Source organism: Mustela nigripes, chromosome 7 (genome assembly GCF_022355385.1).
Source record: "Mustela nigripes isolate SB6536 chromosome 7, MUSNIG.SB6536, whole genome shotgun sequence".
NCBI classification, from domain to species: Eukaryota; Metazoa; Chordata; class Mammalia; order Carnivora; family Mustelidae; genus Mustela; species Mustela nigripes.
Window position 1 is genome coordinate 89,597,772 of NC_081563.1, and position 20,087 is coordinate 89,617,858.

At 37.3% G+C, this 20,087-nt stretch overlaps 1 protein-coding gene across 2 annotated transcripts in view; it reads right to left on the minus strand.

Moving 5' to 3' along the window:
* Positions 1 to 509: 509 nt before the first annotated feature.
* Positions 510 to 20,087, minus strand: part of SEPTIN10 (septin 10) — a 75,818-nt gene continuing 56,240 nt past the window's right edge. For both annotated transcript variants that reach the window (XM_059406400.1, XM_059406401.1), the window contains 5 exons: positions 19,259 to 19,355; positions 17,899 to 18,067; positions 9,480 to 9,612; positions 2,384 to 2,571; positions 510 to 623 (listed from right to left, as the gene is read on the minus strand). In XM_059406400.1, the coding sequence (XP_059262383.1) occupies positions 608 to 623; positions 2,384 to 2,571; positions 9,480 to 9,612; positions 17,899 to 18,067; positions 19,259 to 19,355 (603 nt within the window). In that variant the 3' untranslated portion in view covers positions 510 to 607. The remainder of the gene's footprint in view (positions 624 to 2,383; positions 2,572 to 9,479; positions 9,613 to 17,898; positions 18,068 to 19,258; positions 19,356 to 20,087) is intronic.

Sequence of the window (20,087 nt, forward strand, 5' to 3'; positions counted from 1 at the left end):
CCTTAAAACACAACTTGTTTCATCACAAAACATCAACGATAGTAAGGCACACTGAAGCATGGAAGGCCATGTTACATAATCTGATACAAATCTTAAGATCATGTTACCAACTGGATAATGATATCAAAAATTAAGAAGTTCTATAAAACTATCAAGAGGTTAGAGCTTCAGGTGGGTAATATGTTTTAAAACACATTTCCCAAAATTTACCTTTTTTATGTACAAAAAAAGGAGTTCATCTTAGAAATATAAATGCAATCAGATAACCATATAATGAATGACTTCTGTGTTTTCAGGGGCACTGACACTTTGTGGTACAATGCATGTAAGTGACAATAAATGGGTAACAGGAGAAATGATTTAGATTCCTCACAAACCAGCAACTTGAAAACTTCTAACAGCGAATATAAAAGTGATATCATACACTGTGGTTTATGCATTAACCTTATACTTAAGAATGTCTTCCATAAATGGCAATAACTATAGCCATTTGCCAGATATAGAATAACTGATACAGCAAATAAAAACAGCAAGAAAATCAAAGCATACTTCTAACATTTTAATAACTTTTGCTTGTGATGACCTTCTGTGATCTGGAACCTTTGTTTTACATAAAATTGGAGCTGGAAAGAGAAGAAAAAACCTTTTGATTGGTACAACAAAAAAACCATATAGGAAATAAAAATTACTAGAATCATTAGTTTTACAAAGCTTTTACAGAAAGAGCAAACATACATCTAATATACTACAGGATACCTTTGGAAAAGAAAAAATAAAAAAACACCAAACTGTATTTTGTTAAATATGAATTCTTTTGAGCGCTCAAAAAAATTGTGGGCTTGGCCCTGACTTTATAAACAAGAGCACATGCTAATAATGGTCTTTAAGTGGAGCAGGGCAACAATTTTTACAAAGCAAATGTAAACTGTCTTTCATATATGAAATAAACTTGGGAAATCCAATCTTAATAACACTGGATTAGATTAAGGTGAAAGGATAAGAACAGGTAAAAGGTCTTAGCTTTATATCTCAAAGCATATCTTAAAGCCATAATAAATTATAGTTTATCTTTTGAAATTCAATGATTATGGCTATTCAAAGTCATACTATTTCTTTTGACAAGTAACTGTATGCCCACTACTACAGCAGGCTCTGTTTATTATTATTATTATTACTACAGGCTCTGGGGATGGATGCATCAATGAACAAAACAAAGATCCATGCCCATGTAGAACTTATATTGCAAGATTAGATGTGAGAATTCATTCCTTCTCTTTTCCCCACAAACCATAAAACCCACAGGTCAGTTAATCCTACCAAAACTCTGTGGATTCACTTTTCCGTAGTTCAAAAATAGAAAGCTGCCATGGGCCAACATTAAGCTCTCCTAATTATTTTGAACTTAAATTACAATATTCTGAAAATGCTGGGTTTGAAATAAGATATGATGACAAAATTAAACCATAAATATTGCTCTGTGAGGAACAGAAGGAAAGCTGGATGCTGCCAAAACAGAGGTAGCTAGAGTAAATTAAGGCAAAGAGTCACCAAGAAGCAGTCTCAAAAGAACCAGTCAATGCTGAATTTCAAGAACAGTCAAACAGGCAAAATGACAAGGATACTTTAAGTGGGAGAAATAAAGGACATAAAGTATAGAAAAGGGAAAAAAAACTTATTTTCTAAAATTTTGGTAACTTTGATTTTAACACATACCCCAAACCTATAAGCCTTGAGATTATCATCCAAATGCTACTCATGGCCGCCCCATTGTACGGGGACCCTCTCTACCTTCCTCTGCATCTTTACGTCCACCATTGGTTTCACAAGCTCTGACATCAAAGCACAGGAGTTCGAATCGATAGCCTGGTTCCCTTATTAAAATAAAAATTCTCACAAAATCATCATCAGTAGAATTTGTTAAAAAAAATAAACTAAATTCTTCTTATCAAGTATTATTTTACTTCTATGATTCCCCCAAAAGTTATATAGCTTCCATTTACACATGAAATTTAACATAACAGTAGTTCAGCAGTTATTAGATGTGTGCTAGAAACACAGCCTAGACAATGAAATAAGGGCAGATATTTTTCCCCTCAGGTAAACTGAGCCTTCTTATATTCTGATATTTTGTTCATTCATTCTTATGCTAATTTTGGCAAATATTTACTGAACATCTCATATGTGCCAGATGCTCTTCTAGATGCTAGGGAAATAGTGAACAAGAGGAACAGGTCTCTGCTCTCAAGGAGCTGATATTTTAGTTGCCAGAGGCTGACAATAAATAAGGAAATGGACTGTAATAAGCGTAAGATCAAATAGGGAATGAAACAGAAAGTAATGGGGGAGAGGACCTCCAGAGTGGAGGGATTTAGAGATAGCTTACTTCTTACGGTCCTTGTCCTTCTTCAGGTTGCTGCCTGATGCCAGGTAGGACTGGTTCTGGTATATCTCCGACGTAGCTTTCTTTTTTGAGAAAGCTATTATTTCTTCTTCCAAGAATCTTCTTTTCTCTTCAAGCTTCATTCTCTCTTCTTGATGAACTCTTTTAAGGTGCTCAAATTTGGCCTGTAGCTGTGAAACAAAGGTGCAATTCCCATCAATGACACAGTGTGGCAGCACGCACACAAGAGTGTTCTCCAGCTAAGCAACAATTGCTAACACTAACCTACACAGTAATCTACAAATTTTCCTGATGTTTCAAAAGTTCATGCTTCAAGTAAAAATGTACATATGAGACTGCCTCGGTCAAAAATGAACTACTGGGACTTCATTAAGATCAAAAGCTTTTGCACAGCAAAGGAAAGTCAACAAAACCAAAGTCAACTGACAGAATGGGAGAAGATATTCCCAAAGGACATAACAGATAAGGGCTAGTATCAAAAATCTGTAAAGAACTTACCAAACTCAACACCCAAAGAACAAATAATCCAATTAAGAAATAGGCAGAAAATTGCACTACTGGGTATTTACCCCAAATATACAGATGTAGTGAAAAGAAGAGCCATCTGTACCCCAATATTCATAGCAGCAATGGCCACAGTTGCCAAACTGTGGAAAGAGCCAAGATGCCCTTCAACAGATGAATAGATAAAGAAATATGGTCCATATATAGAATGGAGTATTATGTCTCCATCGAAAGGATGAATACCCAACTTTTGTATCAACATGGATAAAACTGGAGGAGATTATGCTGAGCATAATAAGCCAAGCAGAGAGAGTCAAATATCATATGGTTTCATTTACTTGTGGAACATTAAGAAACAACATGCAGGACAGTAGGAGACGGAAAGGAAAAGTGAAGGGGGGGTAAATCACAGGAGGGATGAACCATGAGAGACGGTGGACTCTGAGAAACTGAGGGTTTGGGAGGGGGGAGAGGTGTGGGGTTGGGTGAGCCTGGTGGTGGGTATTAAGGAGGGCACATATTGCATGGAGCACTGGATGGTGAATCTTGGAAAGCTGATAAAAATAATAAAATTGTAATATTAAAAGACAAAAAAAGAAGACACGAACAGACACACAAATAAGTGCTCCATATCACTTGGCATCAGGGAAAAACAAAACCACAATGAGATACCACCTCACACCAGTCAGAATGGCTAAAATTAACAAGTCAGGAAATGCAGATGTTGGCAAGGATGAGGAGAAAGGGGAACCCTCCTACACTGTTGGCAGGAATGCAAGCTGGTGCAGCCACTCTGGAAAACAGCATGCAGGTTCCTCAAAAAGTTGAAAATAGAGCTACCCTACGGTCCAGCATGCACAATACTGGGTATTTACCCTAAAGATACAAATGCAGTGATCCGAAAGGGCATGTACACCCTAATGTTTATAGCAGCAATGTCCACAATAGCCAAATTATGGAAAGAACCTAGATGAATGGATAAAGATGGTTTTGGATATCTTTATATCCAAATGGTTTTGTGGTATAAATACATAATGGAATACTATGCAGCCATCAAAAGAAATGAAATCTTGCCATTTGCAATGACGTGGATGGAACTAGAGGGTATTATGCTGAGCGAAATAAGTTAATTGAAGAAAGACAAATATATGATCTCTCTGATATGAGGAATTTGAGAGGCAGGGCAGGGGGTTGTGGAGGGTAGGGAAGGAAAAAAATGAAACAAGATGGGATTAGGAGGGAGACAAACCATAAAAGACTCTTAATCTCATAAAACAAACTTAGGGTTGCTGGGGGGTAGGGGATAGAGAGAGGGTGGCTGGGTTATGGACACTGGGGAGGGTATGTGCCATGGTGAGCATTGTGAAGTGTGTAAGCCTGATGACTCACAGACCTGTACCCCTGGGGCAAATGATACATTATATGTTAATTAAAAAATGAAAGAAACTGCCTTGGTAGCTTTTTTATTTTTTTAAAGATTTTACTTATGTGACAGAGAGAGTGAGAGAGCACAAGCAAGGGGAGTAGCAAAGAAAGGTGGAGAAGATTGATCCCAGGACCCTGGGATCATGACCTGAGCTGAAGGTAGACCGCCTAACTGACTGAGCCACCCAGGCGCCCCAGTAACTATAATTATAAATGCGTTCCCATCCAAAAAATGCATGAACAGAAAAATAAATAAAAATCCCCAAACCTGCTTTTAAAACATTTGACCTTTTCTTAGAGTTTTTATTTTCTTGCTCTGTATTTTCCCCCCTCTGCAAATAAACTTTCTAAAATCCATGTTCAGGGATGGCTCAGTTGGTTAAGCGGGTGGCTCAGTTGGTTAAGCGGCTGCCTTCGGCTCAGGTCATGATCCCAGTGTCCTGGGATCGAGTCCCACATCGGGCTCCTTGCTTGGCGGGGAGCCTGCTTCTCCCTCTGCCTCTGCCTGCCACTCTGTCTGCCTGTGCTTGCTCTCGCTTCTCTCTCTATGACAAATAAATAAAAAAAAAAATTAAAAAAAAAATCTTTAAAAAAAAAAAAGAAAGTAAAATCCATGTTCAATGAAAGGGACACAAATCACAAAATCAAGTTATCAAAAAAACACCTTATTTTCCAAATAAAGTTACCAAGTGTAGTGAAACGGTAAAAAGTTACATTGGTAAACCTATCTGAAAAGTGTCAATTATCAATTTAAATCAAGATCCTTAAAAATCTATTACATTTTTATACAGCCATTAACCTTCTTGAAATCTAAAGTAAATCAAGAAATCCTAAATTTGGGGCGCCTGGGTGGCTTAGTGGGTTAAAGCCTCTGCCTTCAGTTCGGGTCATGATCCCAGGGTCCTGGAATCGAGGCCCACATCGGGCTCTCTGCTTGGCAGGGAGCCTGCTTCTCGCCCTCTCTCTGCTTCCCTCTCTGCCTGCTTGTGATCTCTGTCTGTCAAATAAACAAATAAAATCTTAAAAAAAAAAAAATCCTGAACTGAATGGGTTTTTTCATAAAAATACTCACTGTAGTAGAATTTACACCATAATGTGAAAAAATAGCCTGTGTCTAATGAAGTAAAAAAAAATAAATTTATGCTAAGTACACTCAATGCAGTTATTAAAGTGAGTCCATAAAAGGTTTTAACTTTACAAGGTGAAATTTCCCTAGGGACTTGAGCAGATTCCACCTGAATCAGCTGTGTGCCTTGCCTGCCAAGAACACAAATACAACATCTAGAATCTAGATCAAAGAAGGCAACTTTTAAAATTTTCTAATCTAAAAGAAACAAAAAAAAATTCTCTAATCTAGTTATACTAAGTATTTTCAGTTCTGGGAAGCATTCATATAAAAAAGTAGAACTTGGAGCACCTGGGTGGCTCAGGCAGTTAAGCATCCGACTTCAGGTCAGGTCACGATCCTGGGATCCTCTGATCAGACCTCACCTCAGGTGAGGCGATCAGTGGGGAGTCTGCGTCTCCCTCTGCCCCTACCCTGCCCATAGGCACATGGGCACTCCCTCTCTCTCTCTCTCAAATAAATAAAAAAAAATCTTTTTAAAAAATGTAGGACCTGGTTTCTAGAAAAGATGGCCCACTGAAGAAATGTTTTGCTAAAAATCAGAGGTTGAAGAAGATAGAAACTGAAGAGCTGAACTCCATCCTAATAAAAATTAACCGTTCCAAATCTGGAAGAAGTCATGCTGTACACCAGTACAGCCTGGCAGGAGATGTATTTAAATGGACAGAGAAAAGAACTGAAACAGATTCAGTAAGACTCTCCTACCCTAAGATTCTTTTATTGCCTTCTTAAGGATGGCATTTCAGAGAAGCATCTGTTCCTTAGTATCTACTTATTTATATAGTTCCTGCTTTTGCAAAAAGCTATGTTAAGTGTGTGTGTGTGTGTTTAAAGGGTGGGGTATATCTGGTTGTCATTCAAATCAGTGGTATAAATAAGAGAGTCACAATTGAGTATGTGTGCATTTCCTATAAATGCGGGAGAGCAGCTAAGTAAACCCAGGAAAAGAGGATATAGGAGTGGATTTATATAAATTAATAAAGAATCTCTGATTACTTAAATGGAGGCTGCATACTCTATATGCATAGTTAAATCTTGAAAGGTTATAGGGTACTTCATATTTCATTCATAAGTTTGACTAAAAATTGCAGAAATACTATAAAGAGAAAATGTTTTAAAAAGGGAGGTGGGGAAAGGGGGCCTGGCTCAGTGGGTTAAAGCCTCTGCCTTCGGCTCAGGTCCTGAGATCGAGCTCCGAATCAGGCTCTCTGCTCCTCGAAGAGCCTGCTTCTTCCCCTCTCTGCCTGCCTCTCTGCTTACTTGTGATCTCAGTATGTCAAATAAATAAATAAAATCATAACCCAAAAAAGGGGGGGGTGAGGAAGGGGGCGCCTGGGCTGCTCAGATGGTTAAGCATCTGCCTTTGGCTCAGGTCATGATCACCAGGTCCTGGGATTGAGCCCTGCATCAGGTTCCCAGCTCATGTGGGAGTCTACTTCTCCTTCTTTGCTTCTCTCTCTCTCGGTCTCTCCCCCTCCTTGTGCTCTCTCTCTCTCAAATGAATTTAAAAGATCATTAAAAATAAAATATTTTAAAAAAATAAATAAGGGGCGCCTGGGTGGCTCAGTGGGTTAAGCCGCTGCCTTCGGCTCAGGTCATGATCTCAGGGTCCTGGGATCGAGTCCCACATCGGGCTCTCTGCTCAGCAGGGAGCCTGCTTCCTCCTCTCTCTCTGCCTGCCTCTCTGCCTACTTGTGATCTCTGTCTGTCAAATAAATAAATAAAATCTTTAAAAAAAAAAAAACTTAAAATAAATAAATAAATAAATAAATAAATAAATAAATAAATAAAAGGGGAGGAGGGGTAGGTGTAACTACTATTCACATCAGGAGTTCACAATTTTTTATTGCAACAATCTATACCATATACAAGACTCACTCATGGTTCACAACTTTCACAACATTAAGGATTTAATTCAAATATATTTTCAAATACTCAGAAGTAGTGTTTAGAAAAGATAAAGCAGTGTACCATACTGGTGATATTGTCTTAAGGGCATTGGTGAGAAGTTAGCAACAGCACAGAGGTCTTCTGTTTTTCTGAACTTGACTCTTAAGTATTTAATGATACTGACTTTAGAATTAAAAAACTGGTCATGAAGTACCTTGTAATATTAATAAAAGAGGCCTGGAATCTACTGCCACTAATGCTATATAATTAAAAGTTTAAAACTCTCGTGAGAACTTTGGTTGTTGATGCCTTAGGTTTACATTAACTTCATTTTTTACACTTCACAAAAAAGCACTTGAACCATAAAAATAAAAGTCTACAAAGGATCTGCTGACAAATAGTCTTTCTCTTTTCCTTTGAACAATTTTGCTACCCTGAATTTTTAATTTCCTTTTAAATAAAATATTCTTATGTGGGATTTTAAAAATTAAAAACTCAACTAAAAACCACTTATACATCTTTTCTCCTCACTGGAGAAACTAAAAATCATGATACATGAGCGAGAAACTCTTAAATAAAAAGAGTTTTACTCTACTACCATCTTAAGGATGAATCTACAGGGGCGCCTGGGTGGCTCAGTGGGTTAAAGCCTCTGCCTTTGGCTTGGGTCATGGTCCCAGGGTCCTGGGATCAAGCCCCGCATTGGGCTCTCTGCTCAGCAGGGAGCCTGCTTCCCCCTCTCTCTCTGCCTGCCTCCCTGCCTCTCTCTATCAAATAAATAAATAATCTTAAAAAAAAAAAAGATGAATGTACTAATAGAAAAAAATATCAGCATCCTTATTTCCTACTCATCACCACTCTTTCCTCAATATTTGTATTTAAAAATAACTCGGGGCTCCTGGGTGGCTCAGTGGGTTAAAGCCTCTGCTATCAGTTTGGGTCATGATCCCAGGGTCCTGGAATTGAGCCCTGCATTGGGCTCTCTGTTCAAGGGGGAGCCTGCTTCCTCCTCTCTCTCTCTCAGCCTGCCTCACTACCTACTTGTGATCTCTGTCTGTCAAATGAATAAATAAAATAAATAAATAAATAAATATAACTCAAAACTAGGGGACTATTCTCCAATATAAGAGACTAAACAAAGGTAATACCCAAATGTGACATGAGACCTACAACCGAATTCCAGTTCAAACACAAAGTAAAAAAAATCACCAAAAAACCCCCAAAACAAAACAAAACGAAACAAAACAACAACAAAAGGCCATCTCTGAACAATTAGGGAAGTGTGAATACCTACTGGAGATCAGGTGATATTATGGCACTCCTATTAATTTTCTTAGGTGTAAAACTCGTACAATGGTTATGGAGGAAAACATGCCTGAGCTTCAGAGATGCAAACTGAAGGGTCTTGGGATAAAGTGTCATGATGTCTACAACTAGCTTTCAGATGACCAGGAAAAAACATCCTCCCCTCAGATGCATAAACACACATATATAAAATACAGATGGCAAATTCCCTTTTGAGCTTATCCTTTTTGACCGTCATCTTGAATATGGCCATTTCACTTAAAAGTAGCCACTGTGGTTAGGTCCACAGAAAAGAGTTTAACCCAAATATAAAATTATTGCTTGAAGAACTAGAAGCACACAGAATTATGGAAATTAACCGTGATGTTTATGTGTATGCAACCGCACATGTGTACCAAGATTATCCAAAGGTCATACAACTACCTGACTCATCTAGAAAGCCTGACTTCAAACTCAAAGAACTACTTAACTGCTTTCATAGTTACCTATTTCATAGCAAGTATCAACTCCAACAACTCTCAATAACTCCCAAGAAAGGCTTTATCAAGCCACAGCTAAAACATTTCTGGTTCAAACTTAAAGCATTTAAAACCCTTATTAGTAACCTAGGCCAATGTAAAAGTCCTTGGTGAACCACTTCTTATGGAAGACTATTTACGCAAAAAGGCCAAAATTGAAGTCTGTACTCAAAGACTATGGGTTACAATAACTACTTTTTAATGAACAACAAGTAATCTCCAAAAGCATCTCAGCTAAATTCTTGAGCTAAATCTCCCCAGTAGGATACTTAAAAAACAAATGTAGATCACATCAAACCAGCATACTTGCCTCTCTTTCAGCTTCTTTCAGTATGGCTTCTTTCTCCTTTACTCGCTGCACAAACATCTGCTTCATTTCTTCTTCCTTCCTCTGACGTTCTCCATAAAATTCATGTCTTTTAGCTTCATAGGTTTCTTGAAGACTAAAAAGTTATTTGTGGTACTCTCATGTTAAAAAATGATGTAGGAAACTTCCAAACACTCACACTTCTCCGGTTAAGCCTTATACTATAATAACAATTACCAATACCCTCTTATACAGAGTAACCTGAAACATGACATTTCCTACAGCATGAAACATAAAAAGCCACAGATGCCACAGCTACAGAATACCAGGTTTCTGAAATCTCTGATTTATCAAGTCCTTTTCAAGAAGTATTCTGGTATTACCCCAAATGAATTCCTCTTTCAGTCTTAATTAGCATCACTGTCTTTGGAAACCCTGAAGTCTTGAAGTCATCCTTGACTCTTCCCTTACCTTATCTCTGTATCTGATCACCAAGGTCTGAGAGTTCAGTCTGTGACCTTGACATCATTTTAATCCCATCTTCTGATTTCAACAGATATTGTTACAGCCCAACTCAAACTTGGTGATTTTTTTGCCTTCACTATTATAAATTAATATCCTAACTGACCTCTGGGCTTTTAGTTCCCCTTTCTTTCATTTTCTTACTTCTTGCCACTCCTAGATTTTCCAGAAAAACCGCACAGACCTCTTATCTTTTTTTCCACAGCATTAGTTATCTACAGAATATGTACCACCTCTTTTGAATAGCACTTACACTTTTGAATCTGGTCTAATTCTACCTTTCCAGATTTGTCTCTTACCAAACAAATTCAATCCTCCTAAGGTGCCAGCCATACCAACCTAGTCATTCTTCCTAATACCACAGATTTCATGCTTTAGCTTGTGTAATTCCTGTGCTTCCAACACTAATGCCCCCCTGCCAAACCCCATTCTACCCAGCTAATCCTTTACTCCTCAAGTCCAATTTCAAATGCAACTTCCTTCTGGGTGGTTCAGATGGTTAAGCATCTGCTTTTGGCTCAGGTCATGATCCCAGAGTCCTGAATGGAGCCCCACATAAAGCTCCCTTCTCCCTCTGCAACTCCCCCTGGTTATGTTTGCTCTCCCTCTCTGACAAATAAAAAAATAACATCTTAAAAAAAAAAAAAAAAAAAAAGCCTTCTCTCCTACCCCCTGTTGGAACTAGCTATGCCTTCTAAGCACTCTCATGGCACTTCGTACTCTTCTTTGGCATTTATACCCTGTCTCTCTCTTCTAATAGATCATTATCTCTGTAAACCGACTACCCAGCAAAGCTCTCTAGACACATCAAGGTCTTTGTACAATGTTCATTTAATGACAGAAATTGCCAGGAAGTAGAGCTCGATTTAACCAAGCAGAGCAAGGATTGTCCTGGAACACTATGCCCAGCTGCCCTTTCTTACTTACAGCATTCAGAGGTATCACAGACTTCTTATATATGTCAGACACCAAGCCCTTCCATTTTAACACACTATGAGACTATCCCAAAGTTTTAACAAGGAGCACAAATGTGCCTTCCAGCTGTTTTACAGTAAGAAATTTCTACTGCTTACATAAGTACTTTATATCTAAATAGAAATAAGTATGATGAATTAAGGAATTTTACAGTCTTAAATAAGGTACCACCTCCTTTAAATAGCACTTAAGGAACTTCACCATCTGGCCTAATTCTATCCTTCCAGATTCATCTCTTACCAAACAAATCTAATCCTCCTAAGGTTCCAGACATACCAACCTAGTCACTGTTCCAATAACTGGAAAAATAAATCTTCTAAGTATAGAATTCTAGAAGTAAAAGGAGAATTAGAGTAAGAAACGTTACGCAACAACTGTTATGGCCGACTGTGCAGGGTATGAGTAGCAAGTATTTTGAAGAGGCAAATATCCTAAACAGTATCTTTAAAAGCAAAATGTACAAACTGCCCTAGATAACCACATTAATGCCTTAAGGAAACATTTACCAGGCTTTTTATTTTTCTATGTTTGTTTTGTTCTTATTTTAATGAAGCCTCTATATCAGGCTACTTTCATTGTTTTCAGAAACCTCACTACAATTCACTGATCCTACATTGGATTGATAGTCTCTAATGACAAATGACTTAAATGATGTTTTGAATTCGTACCAAATGTAAGTTTAAAAAAGTTCTCATTATCTGTGTATATAAACACTTGAGTTGCTTAAAAGGAAAATAAATCTACCTGGCAAAGAGAAAAGAACTACTTGAATAGCTACTTGAATAGCTACTCCCAACAAGATACTTTCCTGGAATCCTTTATCTACCTAATTCCCATAGCACCCAAGCAAACTAGCACTAATACTCTGTTTTACAGATAAGAAAACTAAAGCTCAGAGAAGTAAAGTAATCAAAGCAACATAGCTGTAAGTAAAAAGCTAGAATTTGAACCAGGTCAGATTTTTGTTTTATCAAAAGATTAAAGGGGCACCTGCGTGGCTCAGTGGGTTAAAGCCTCTGTTCAACTCAGGTCATGATCCCAGGGGTCCTGGGATTGAGCCCTGCATCTGGCTCTCTGCTCATCAGGGAGCCTGCTTCCCCCACTCTGTCTCTGCCTGCCTTTCTGCCTACTTGTGATTTCTGTCTGTCAAATAAGCAAATAAGATCTTTAAAAAAGAAAAAAAGGGGCGCCTGGGTGGCTCAGTGGGTTAAAGCCTCTGCCTTCAGCTCAGGTCATGATCCCAGGGTTCTGGGATCAAGCTCCACATCGGGCTCTCTGCTGGGCAGGGAACCTGCTTCCTCCTCTCTCTCTGCCTACTTGTGATCTCTGTCTGTCAAATAAATAAATAAAATCTTAAAAAAATAAATAAATAAAATAAAATACAATAAATAAAAAAAAAAGATTAAAAAATCATGTTACTCCTCCTGCATATTTTCTGTCACATCTCAATGTTTTTCAGCTTTGAGAACCAGAAGTAAATTTTAAGTAAAATCAATTCTAAGTAAAGAAACCTGCACTATCTTTCAAAAGGTGGTAAAGGAACTCCTAGAAGATCTGTAAGGGAACAATTTACATAGTATTATAAAACTAATGCAGCTACTGTAACAAAAATGAAAAAGTTTTCTTGCTATTTTAGTAAAAATTCTTGCTTTTTTTAGTATAAAATTAGCTTAATATTCAATGAAACATTACTATACTTGCAAATATCACTGTTTAAAGCAAAGTTTAAAATCAAAGAGGAAGAAAAAAAAATTCTCAAATGCTCATATTCATCAAGAAAATCACTACAGTCCCTTCACTTAGGACTTGTGTTTTATATCCTGTTCTAAAAAGCCTGCTAAGCTTTTTCCATTTTGGCTCTAGACTAAATGCAGAAAGTTATTTATTCTTGAGAGTTCCAAAGACACAAATTTTACAACACAAAAAAATTAAGTCAAACACTTAACCTAAAATACTACAAGAATCTTCCTTTCAAAACTACAGGTCCCTCAACACTTCAAATGGCAGTGATTTTGTACTTAAATGTTAAAGATGATTAACTGTGGGAATGAAAATGGTTATGTTAATCTAAAATAACTTAGGGATTTAAGAAGGTTTTTAACACCACTTCTGATCTAGCTTTAATAATTAAAGATCAGCTAATTAAGATTAGAGGAGAGTATAATGCCATTTACTGGGACCTCATGATAAGCACATGAGTAGTGTTGAGAGATTTGGACAATAACTATGACTCAGCCTAACTCTTCACAATAAAATGGAAATGTAAAACAAGCTGAAGGTTCTGGCAATAAAGAAGATTGGGTAGTAAAGAGAATTAAAAGTCATCCCAACAAGTTTATATAACTATTTTTTTAATTGATAGATACAGTATTGAGGGATGAACTTTCAACCAAATCAGAGTGACTACTATTAGGTATACCCTAAATTAAATGGAAAATATTGCCCAGAAAACAGAATATAACTTTTTGAAACTGTAGAACTTTCCTAAGACATCAAGCTATAATGAACTACAGAAGCTTTATCAAATAATTTATTCGCAAATAAAACACCAAGAGAAGAAACATTATGCCGTGCCTGATTCAAGAAATTCAGTAAGAAATGTCTTCTCTCTTAAGAAGAGCAGCCTAGGAAGGGCAGAAGACGCAGGCAGGCAGAGGCCTCCCTTACATAAGATCTAGTTCCCCATCCTTTCTTGCTTGTTCCCTACCCAATCTGTTACCCAGTATAAATTGAAGAATCTCCATTTTCCAATTTTCCATTCTTCATTTGATCAGTGAGCAGATGTTCCCCAAACTAAAGAAATGCTTTAAAAAACATGGATGTTCTAAGCAGTCTTTGATTCTGAATGTCCACCATCTACCTATACCTTCTTTTGGTATTGTTAGCCTGATTAATTTTGGAAAGCTACCTCTTCTCCCTGGGGATATAGTCTGGTGGGACAATTAATTAGATTCATGCCCACTCTGGCCAAGACAAAAAGGATACATGTCCTAAGCCAGGCATATTGGACTAGGCTGTAAATTGTCAAGAAGAAACCAAAAAAGGCGGGAAATGGTTTCAGCTCATTCACTCCACTCCCAGCACAGAATGAAACTGGTTTCTACCTGTTCTAAGATTTCCCTTTGAATCTGTAATTCTTGGCTGATGTAGTCTTTCATAGAACTTATTGCCCTTTTTGTTTTAGAGGAGTGGTCTTCATTATGTTCAAAGAGCTGTAAAGGAAGCAACTGGATTTTATTACACTGCTGTACTTCTATAGCAAGAACTTGATCCTCAGCTTCAACACAGCTGACTTCTCCCTGAAACTTTCTTCACTTGGCTTCCAAGACATGACATTGCTGGCTTACCTCCTTCCTCTACCCAAGACTTCTCAATCTTTTCTATCTACTTCTCCAGCTGACAAATATCAGAGTGACTCAAGTCTGTTTTCAAGGCACCTTTCTTTTCAGACATACTTCTCTCTCTAGGCAATCTCATCCCTATTCATACATTCAGTTAGCCATCTAAATGCTGATGACCCTTAAGTTTATTACTTTGGCCCAGCCCTCTTCCCTGAGCTCCAGAAAAATACCCAAAGTGGAACACTGTCACTTGTATGTTCCAGAGGAAACAAACTCAAGTCAGCAGGTCCCAAACCAAGCTTATGCTCCATCATGCCCATCACTGCAGCTCCACAAAAAAGCCAGTCCTTCCAGAGATAACCTGTCTCAAGGAAAAGTACAACCATCTACCTAGCCAATGAAACCATAATACCAGGAAACTAGATGCCTTTTTTTTTTTTTTAAGCAGCATCTTCTGGCATTTCCTGCTTCTTTACCTCATTATATCCAAACAGTCACTAAGTTCTTTCAATTTCATCTTCTAGATATGTCTCAAACACATCCAGTTCTATTTTTACCACTTTTACTTCAGTCCAAGCAATACTCTTCCACTGGTCTCTCCTAAGCATCTCTGCATACCACTTTAATACTTTCTTTGCATTATAGCTAAAAGTGATTTTTCAAATGTAAATATGGTAATGATAACTCCTTGAATGGTGGTTTTGCCTTTCCCTTGGAACAAAGCACAAATCCCAACCAAGTGATCCACAGTTTGATTACTGCCTACCTGTTCTCTCAATCTTATGCTCTCTAGCTGCGCTGACCTTCTTAAAGAGCTCTGAAGATGTCATTCTCTCTCTGCTTGCAGTCTTTTCATGTCTTGCTCTGATTTCCCCAAATTATTAGCTCAAAACAGTAACTGCCTCAAGAAAATCTTCTCTGATTTTCAAATTAAGTCAGGAAACCCTCCCTCACTACATACCATCTCTCCTTTAGCAGACATTTCACAACTGTGATTAATTGTGCTATTTGATTTTGGCCTCCCCAATAAGAATGTAAACTCCATGATAGGCAGGTCTATAGGCTCTTCCTCAGTATTATATCCCCAGAACTTAGCCCAGAGCTTTATTTTTAAAGTTTTATGATTTATGATTTAAATGTTATGATTTGTTTTAAATGTTTATGATTTGGGGGCACCTGGGTGGCTCAGGTCACGATGCCAGGAGCCTGGGATGGAACACCTCCTCAGGCTCCCTGCTCAGTGGAGAGCCTGCTGCTCCCTCTCCCTCTGCCCTTCCCCCTGCTTGTGTTCTCTGGCTCTATCTCTGTTAAATAAATAAAGTCTTTTAAAAAATAAAATAAAAGTTTATGATTTTTCATATTAAATCACTGCTGACTCCCAAATTATTATCTCAGCCTTAACTTCTCCCTAAGTGCCAGATTCATTTATGTAATAACGTACTGAAACTTTTCACTGGAATATTTATTTTTTAAAAGCTTTATTTATTTTAGAGAGAGACAGAGAACACATGTACATATATGAGTGGGCAGAAAGGCAGAGGAATAGAATGCTCAAAACAGACTCCCTGCGGAGTGTGGAGCCCAATGCAGAGCTCCATCCCACAATCCATGAGATCATGCCATGAGCTGAAACCAAGAGCTGAATGTTTAACCCACCAAGCCAACCAGGTGCCCCTTCACTGGCATATTTAATAAGCAACTTAAATTTAACATGTCTGAAACCTCTCAATTATTAATCATAACCCCTAAAATCTATCCCTTCCCCAGTCTTGCTCCTATCAGTAAACATTACCACCATTGAGCCAAATTCAGGTCATTTCTCAATGACCAGAGTCATCCTTGATTCCTCTGTCCTTTTACAGCCCATACCCAAACCATCAATGAGTCCTATGAACTTTACCTTCAAATTACATGTCCTAAATGTACTTCTGACCACCTCTACACTACCAAGTCTTTAGGGTCTCACCAGGACTACTGTGTGAGCACCCCGACTCTATTTTCCACAAAGGGCCAGAGGGTCCTCCTCTCACCTCCATCCCAGAAATCCTGTAAGGCAGTTTCTGTTTAAGCCCACGGTGCTTACCTACCCACTGACCAACTGACCAGCAGTGTGTGAAAGCATATGGGAGACGAACAGCAAGTATCTGTTAGATGAGTGAATGGAAAATTTAACTTAAATGCAGACTCTTAGGCTCTATCTGTAGAAGTTCTGAACCTGCATTTCTTAATCTTCCATAGATGCCTGATGACTGACCCACCAGGCAACCTGAATCCCTCTTCTCAGAGTACTTCAAAGGCTGTCCCACTTGCTCTCACTCAGTATTTGTGTCTTACTAATGTACACCGAGACCTCTGAATTGCCCCTTAGACTTGAAAGAATGAGACATGAAGCCTCCTCTGGAAAACACTAGTGAAGCCAAATCTTCAATAGAGAAAATAGTTTTATCAGAAGTGATCAAAAGCACAGCATGCCTGAAATTGGTGAAGAGGGGTTGAGTATACATAATTCTTTTTTATCATACTACTAGATTTATCATATTTTATATGATATCATATAAAATATCCTAACTTACCATGATGATATCATATGATATGATATCATAATTTATCATACTACTAGAGCTAAAAAAAAAACTAATTAAAGCCATAGATTAAAAACTTGAAAAATTTAACCTCATCTACTATTAAATCTTCCCAAAGGTCAGATACAATGGCATCACTGAAGTAATGTTCTCCTTCTACTTTTTGTGTTTACTCTAGTACAAATACTAAGAGTCAGGGAAATGACCAAAATGCAAATAATGAAATGGAAAAAAAATCCTTAGTTCCATAACAGAGTTTTAGAGTGTTTTTTCCTGAAGATTTCCTACTTTCCTCCATGCAAAAAACCTATTCTGGAATGCTACATCATATCAAATCTGATGTAGTAGGTAAGGATTAGAGTTTCATGTTTACATATCTTAATAAAAACAAGTCAGGGATGTAAAGCCACATAAAATTACCTAGCAAGTTTATAACACTGAATGCTGTAATTACTGAACAAGAAGGTCATCAGGCTTTAAAATTCTTATAACTACCCTGGAATATTTTAAGAAACAGTTTAATCCCTGACTTCCTACAAGCACGTTCATTCTTCCTTTAGAAGACATTTTCCTAAATTTAAGTCATTCCAAACTTTCACCAAGCTAAAAACAACGGGTTTTTTGGTTTAATATGATTCACATTCCAACTTTCTTTTAGAAGAACAGAGAAATATACTTTTATCTTTTTCAGAAAAATACAAATATAAAACCAAATGAGAATTCTTTCCTTTAGTTATTCATTTCAGCATGTACTGAGATAATGGGCTTCTGCCATTGTGTTCTTTCTTAAACTCTTAGAATCAGATGAAGTATTAGAGACCCTTCAAAGGCAAGAAAGCCTCAAGTGATCTGAGAAGCACAATAATTAATCATAAGCAAATGATTCTACTTCATGGTTTGCCAGGTTTCTGAAAACCACATTCTCCAACATCCTGGATATAAAACAAAGTACAATCCTCTATAACTTCCTCTTTGATTGGCTTCTCACAGAAATCCCGTTACCTGAGCGGCTTATTCTCTGGGCCCACATCTGTAAAGCCCATTTCCTCCAGTTTGCAACGCCTGTAAAGTTCATAATGCCTAGTGTGGGTCTGTTCTCGCAGATCTTCCATGTTTGTACAAATGAGCATTTCCCGGAGCTTTACAAAATCACAGTGGTTTTCATTTTCCACTAGCCAGAAAAACAAGAAAACAGCAACACCAGTTTTTAATTCCTGGCACACAGTGCTTGTTGAATGAAAGAATCTATAAAAACACATCTGAAATAACAGTGAAATGATCAGTCTAACACCTATGATTGTTTTATGTAAGTAACCAAGGAAGAAACTCTTGCATTACACACACTGAATTATAAGCAATGTAACAGATTGGGAAACTACTTTAAATTTAGTAGGCAATGGATAAACAGGAAAGAAATACATTATATTATGTCACTAGAATGTTCCAATTATTTCACTAATATTTTGTTAGCATTTTACAAACCATCCTTAGGAGATTTTACAAAGTGCTTAAAAAGACCCTGTAATATTATTTTATTAAAACTTCAAAGTAGTAATTCTACATACTCAAGATACCATCTGTACATGCTATAATTATCAAACTCTTTATATACAATGCCATATTTATGATGTTGTGTTTGACACCATTCAAAATTAGTGAATAAATATACTTAGTTCTCCTTACATGGTCCTTCTTCTAGGGTTATGGTGACTGGAAGACTACAAATAATTATGTAACTGTAACCAATAGTTTTAAGTAGAATTACTACTTTTATATTTTTATACATTAAAAATGTTAAGCTTTGTCAATATCTTTTAATTACAAATCTGTCAATTAAAATATCAGCAGTATTAGGAAACCAGTACTAACAGGGGTAATCCATTTCCCATTATTAGTACTACAAGTAAATGAATGAACCAGATAGTACTAATTACTTATTCATTACAAGGCTAGATAAATCCTAAAATTTTTTAATTGGGTGACTTAGTTTTGGAAATAGTTGGCAATACTTTGATAATTGGAAATACATAAATGTACGAGGTGGTTTATTGTGCCTAGAATTACGTTTTAGTAATTAGTTTATGTATCATGTTTAAACACTAATATTTATATTCAAATTCTGTTCTGTCTAGTGCTTCCCACTTTCTGAATGTCTTGGCACACCAGGCACAAAATGTGTGTGATATAATAAAGAAAATGGGAAAGCCCAGCCTCCACATACTTGGCCAAAACAAAATACATGCCACTGTTCTGATAAGCAAATCATAACCCAAAATAAGCATCACCTTAGAGAATGCACTGAATGCAACTTTCAGACTGTTAGGTGACATGCGTATTCCCAGTCATCATTCATCTCATTTACCTTGTACAACACCCCACGGGTACTGGCGAGCTTTGACCATCTTATTTCCAACTTTTACCTCATCCATACTTCCTACAACAGCAAATGGCAAATGTCCCTGGAAAGGAACCATGATACCAAATCATATCGCACACTATTATGATAAATCACTAACTAAAAAAGTTTTATGAAAGTAATAGATTAGAGAAAATGTACTAAATAACAAAGTTATTAAAATCAAATGATCTGCTATGCCTCTGATTTTATTTTAAAATTATTTTTTTAAGATTTTACTTATTTGCCAGAGAAAGGGACAGCACAAGCATGGGATGCTGCAGGCAGAGAAAGAAGCAGGTTCCCTCTTGAGCAAGAAGCTTGATGCGGGGGACTCAATCCCCAGGACCCTGGGATCATGACCTGAGCGGAAGGCAGATGCTTACTTAATCAACTGAGCCACCCAGGCATCCCTATACCTCCAATTTTAAAACTTGGCAGTGAGTATGTGACAACTGTTCTATACAAGTAAATTTCAGGCCCCATAAAGAAAATTAATCATTGAGCATCCCCCACATGCAAGGTATCATGCTACAGGAATAAAAAAAGATTCTAGTATAGGTATCATTTCCCTCAATATTATCTTTGCCCTAAAAGACAAAGATAATGTTGAGGAAATTACACACGTACACACACTTACACATACCAAATGAATAACTAAAATATATATCTATGTTTAATGTGTGCACAGATGCATGGTACTAATACAAAATGGTAGTTAAGCCCCAAACTAGTACAAAAGGTACTAAAATGTTACATAAACTTAGAGGAATGAGGAATCACTGTGAGCAGGAAG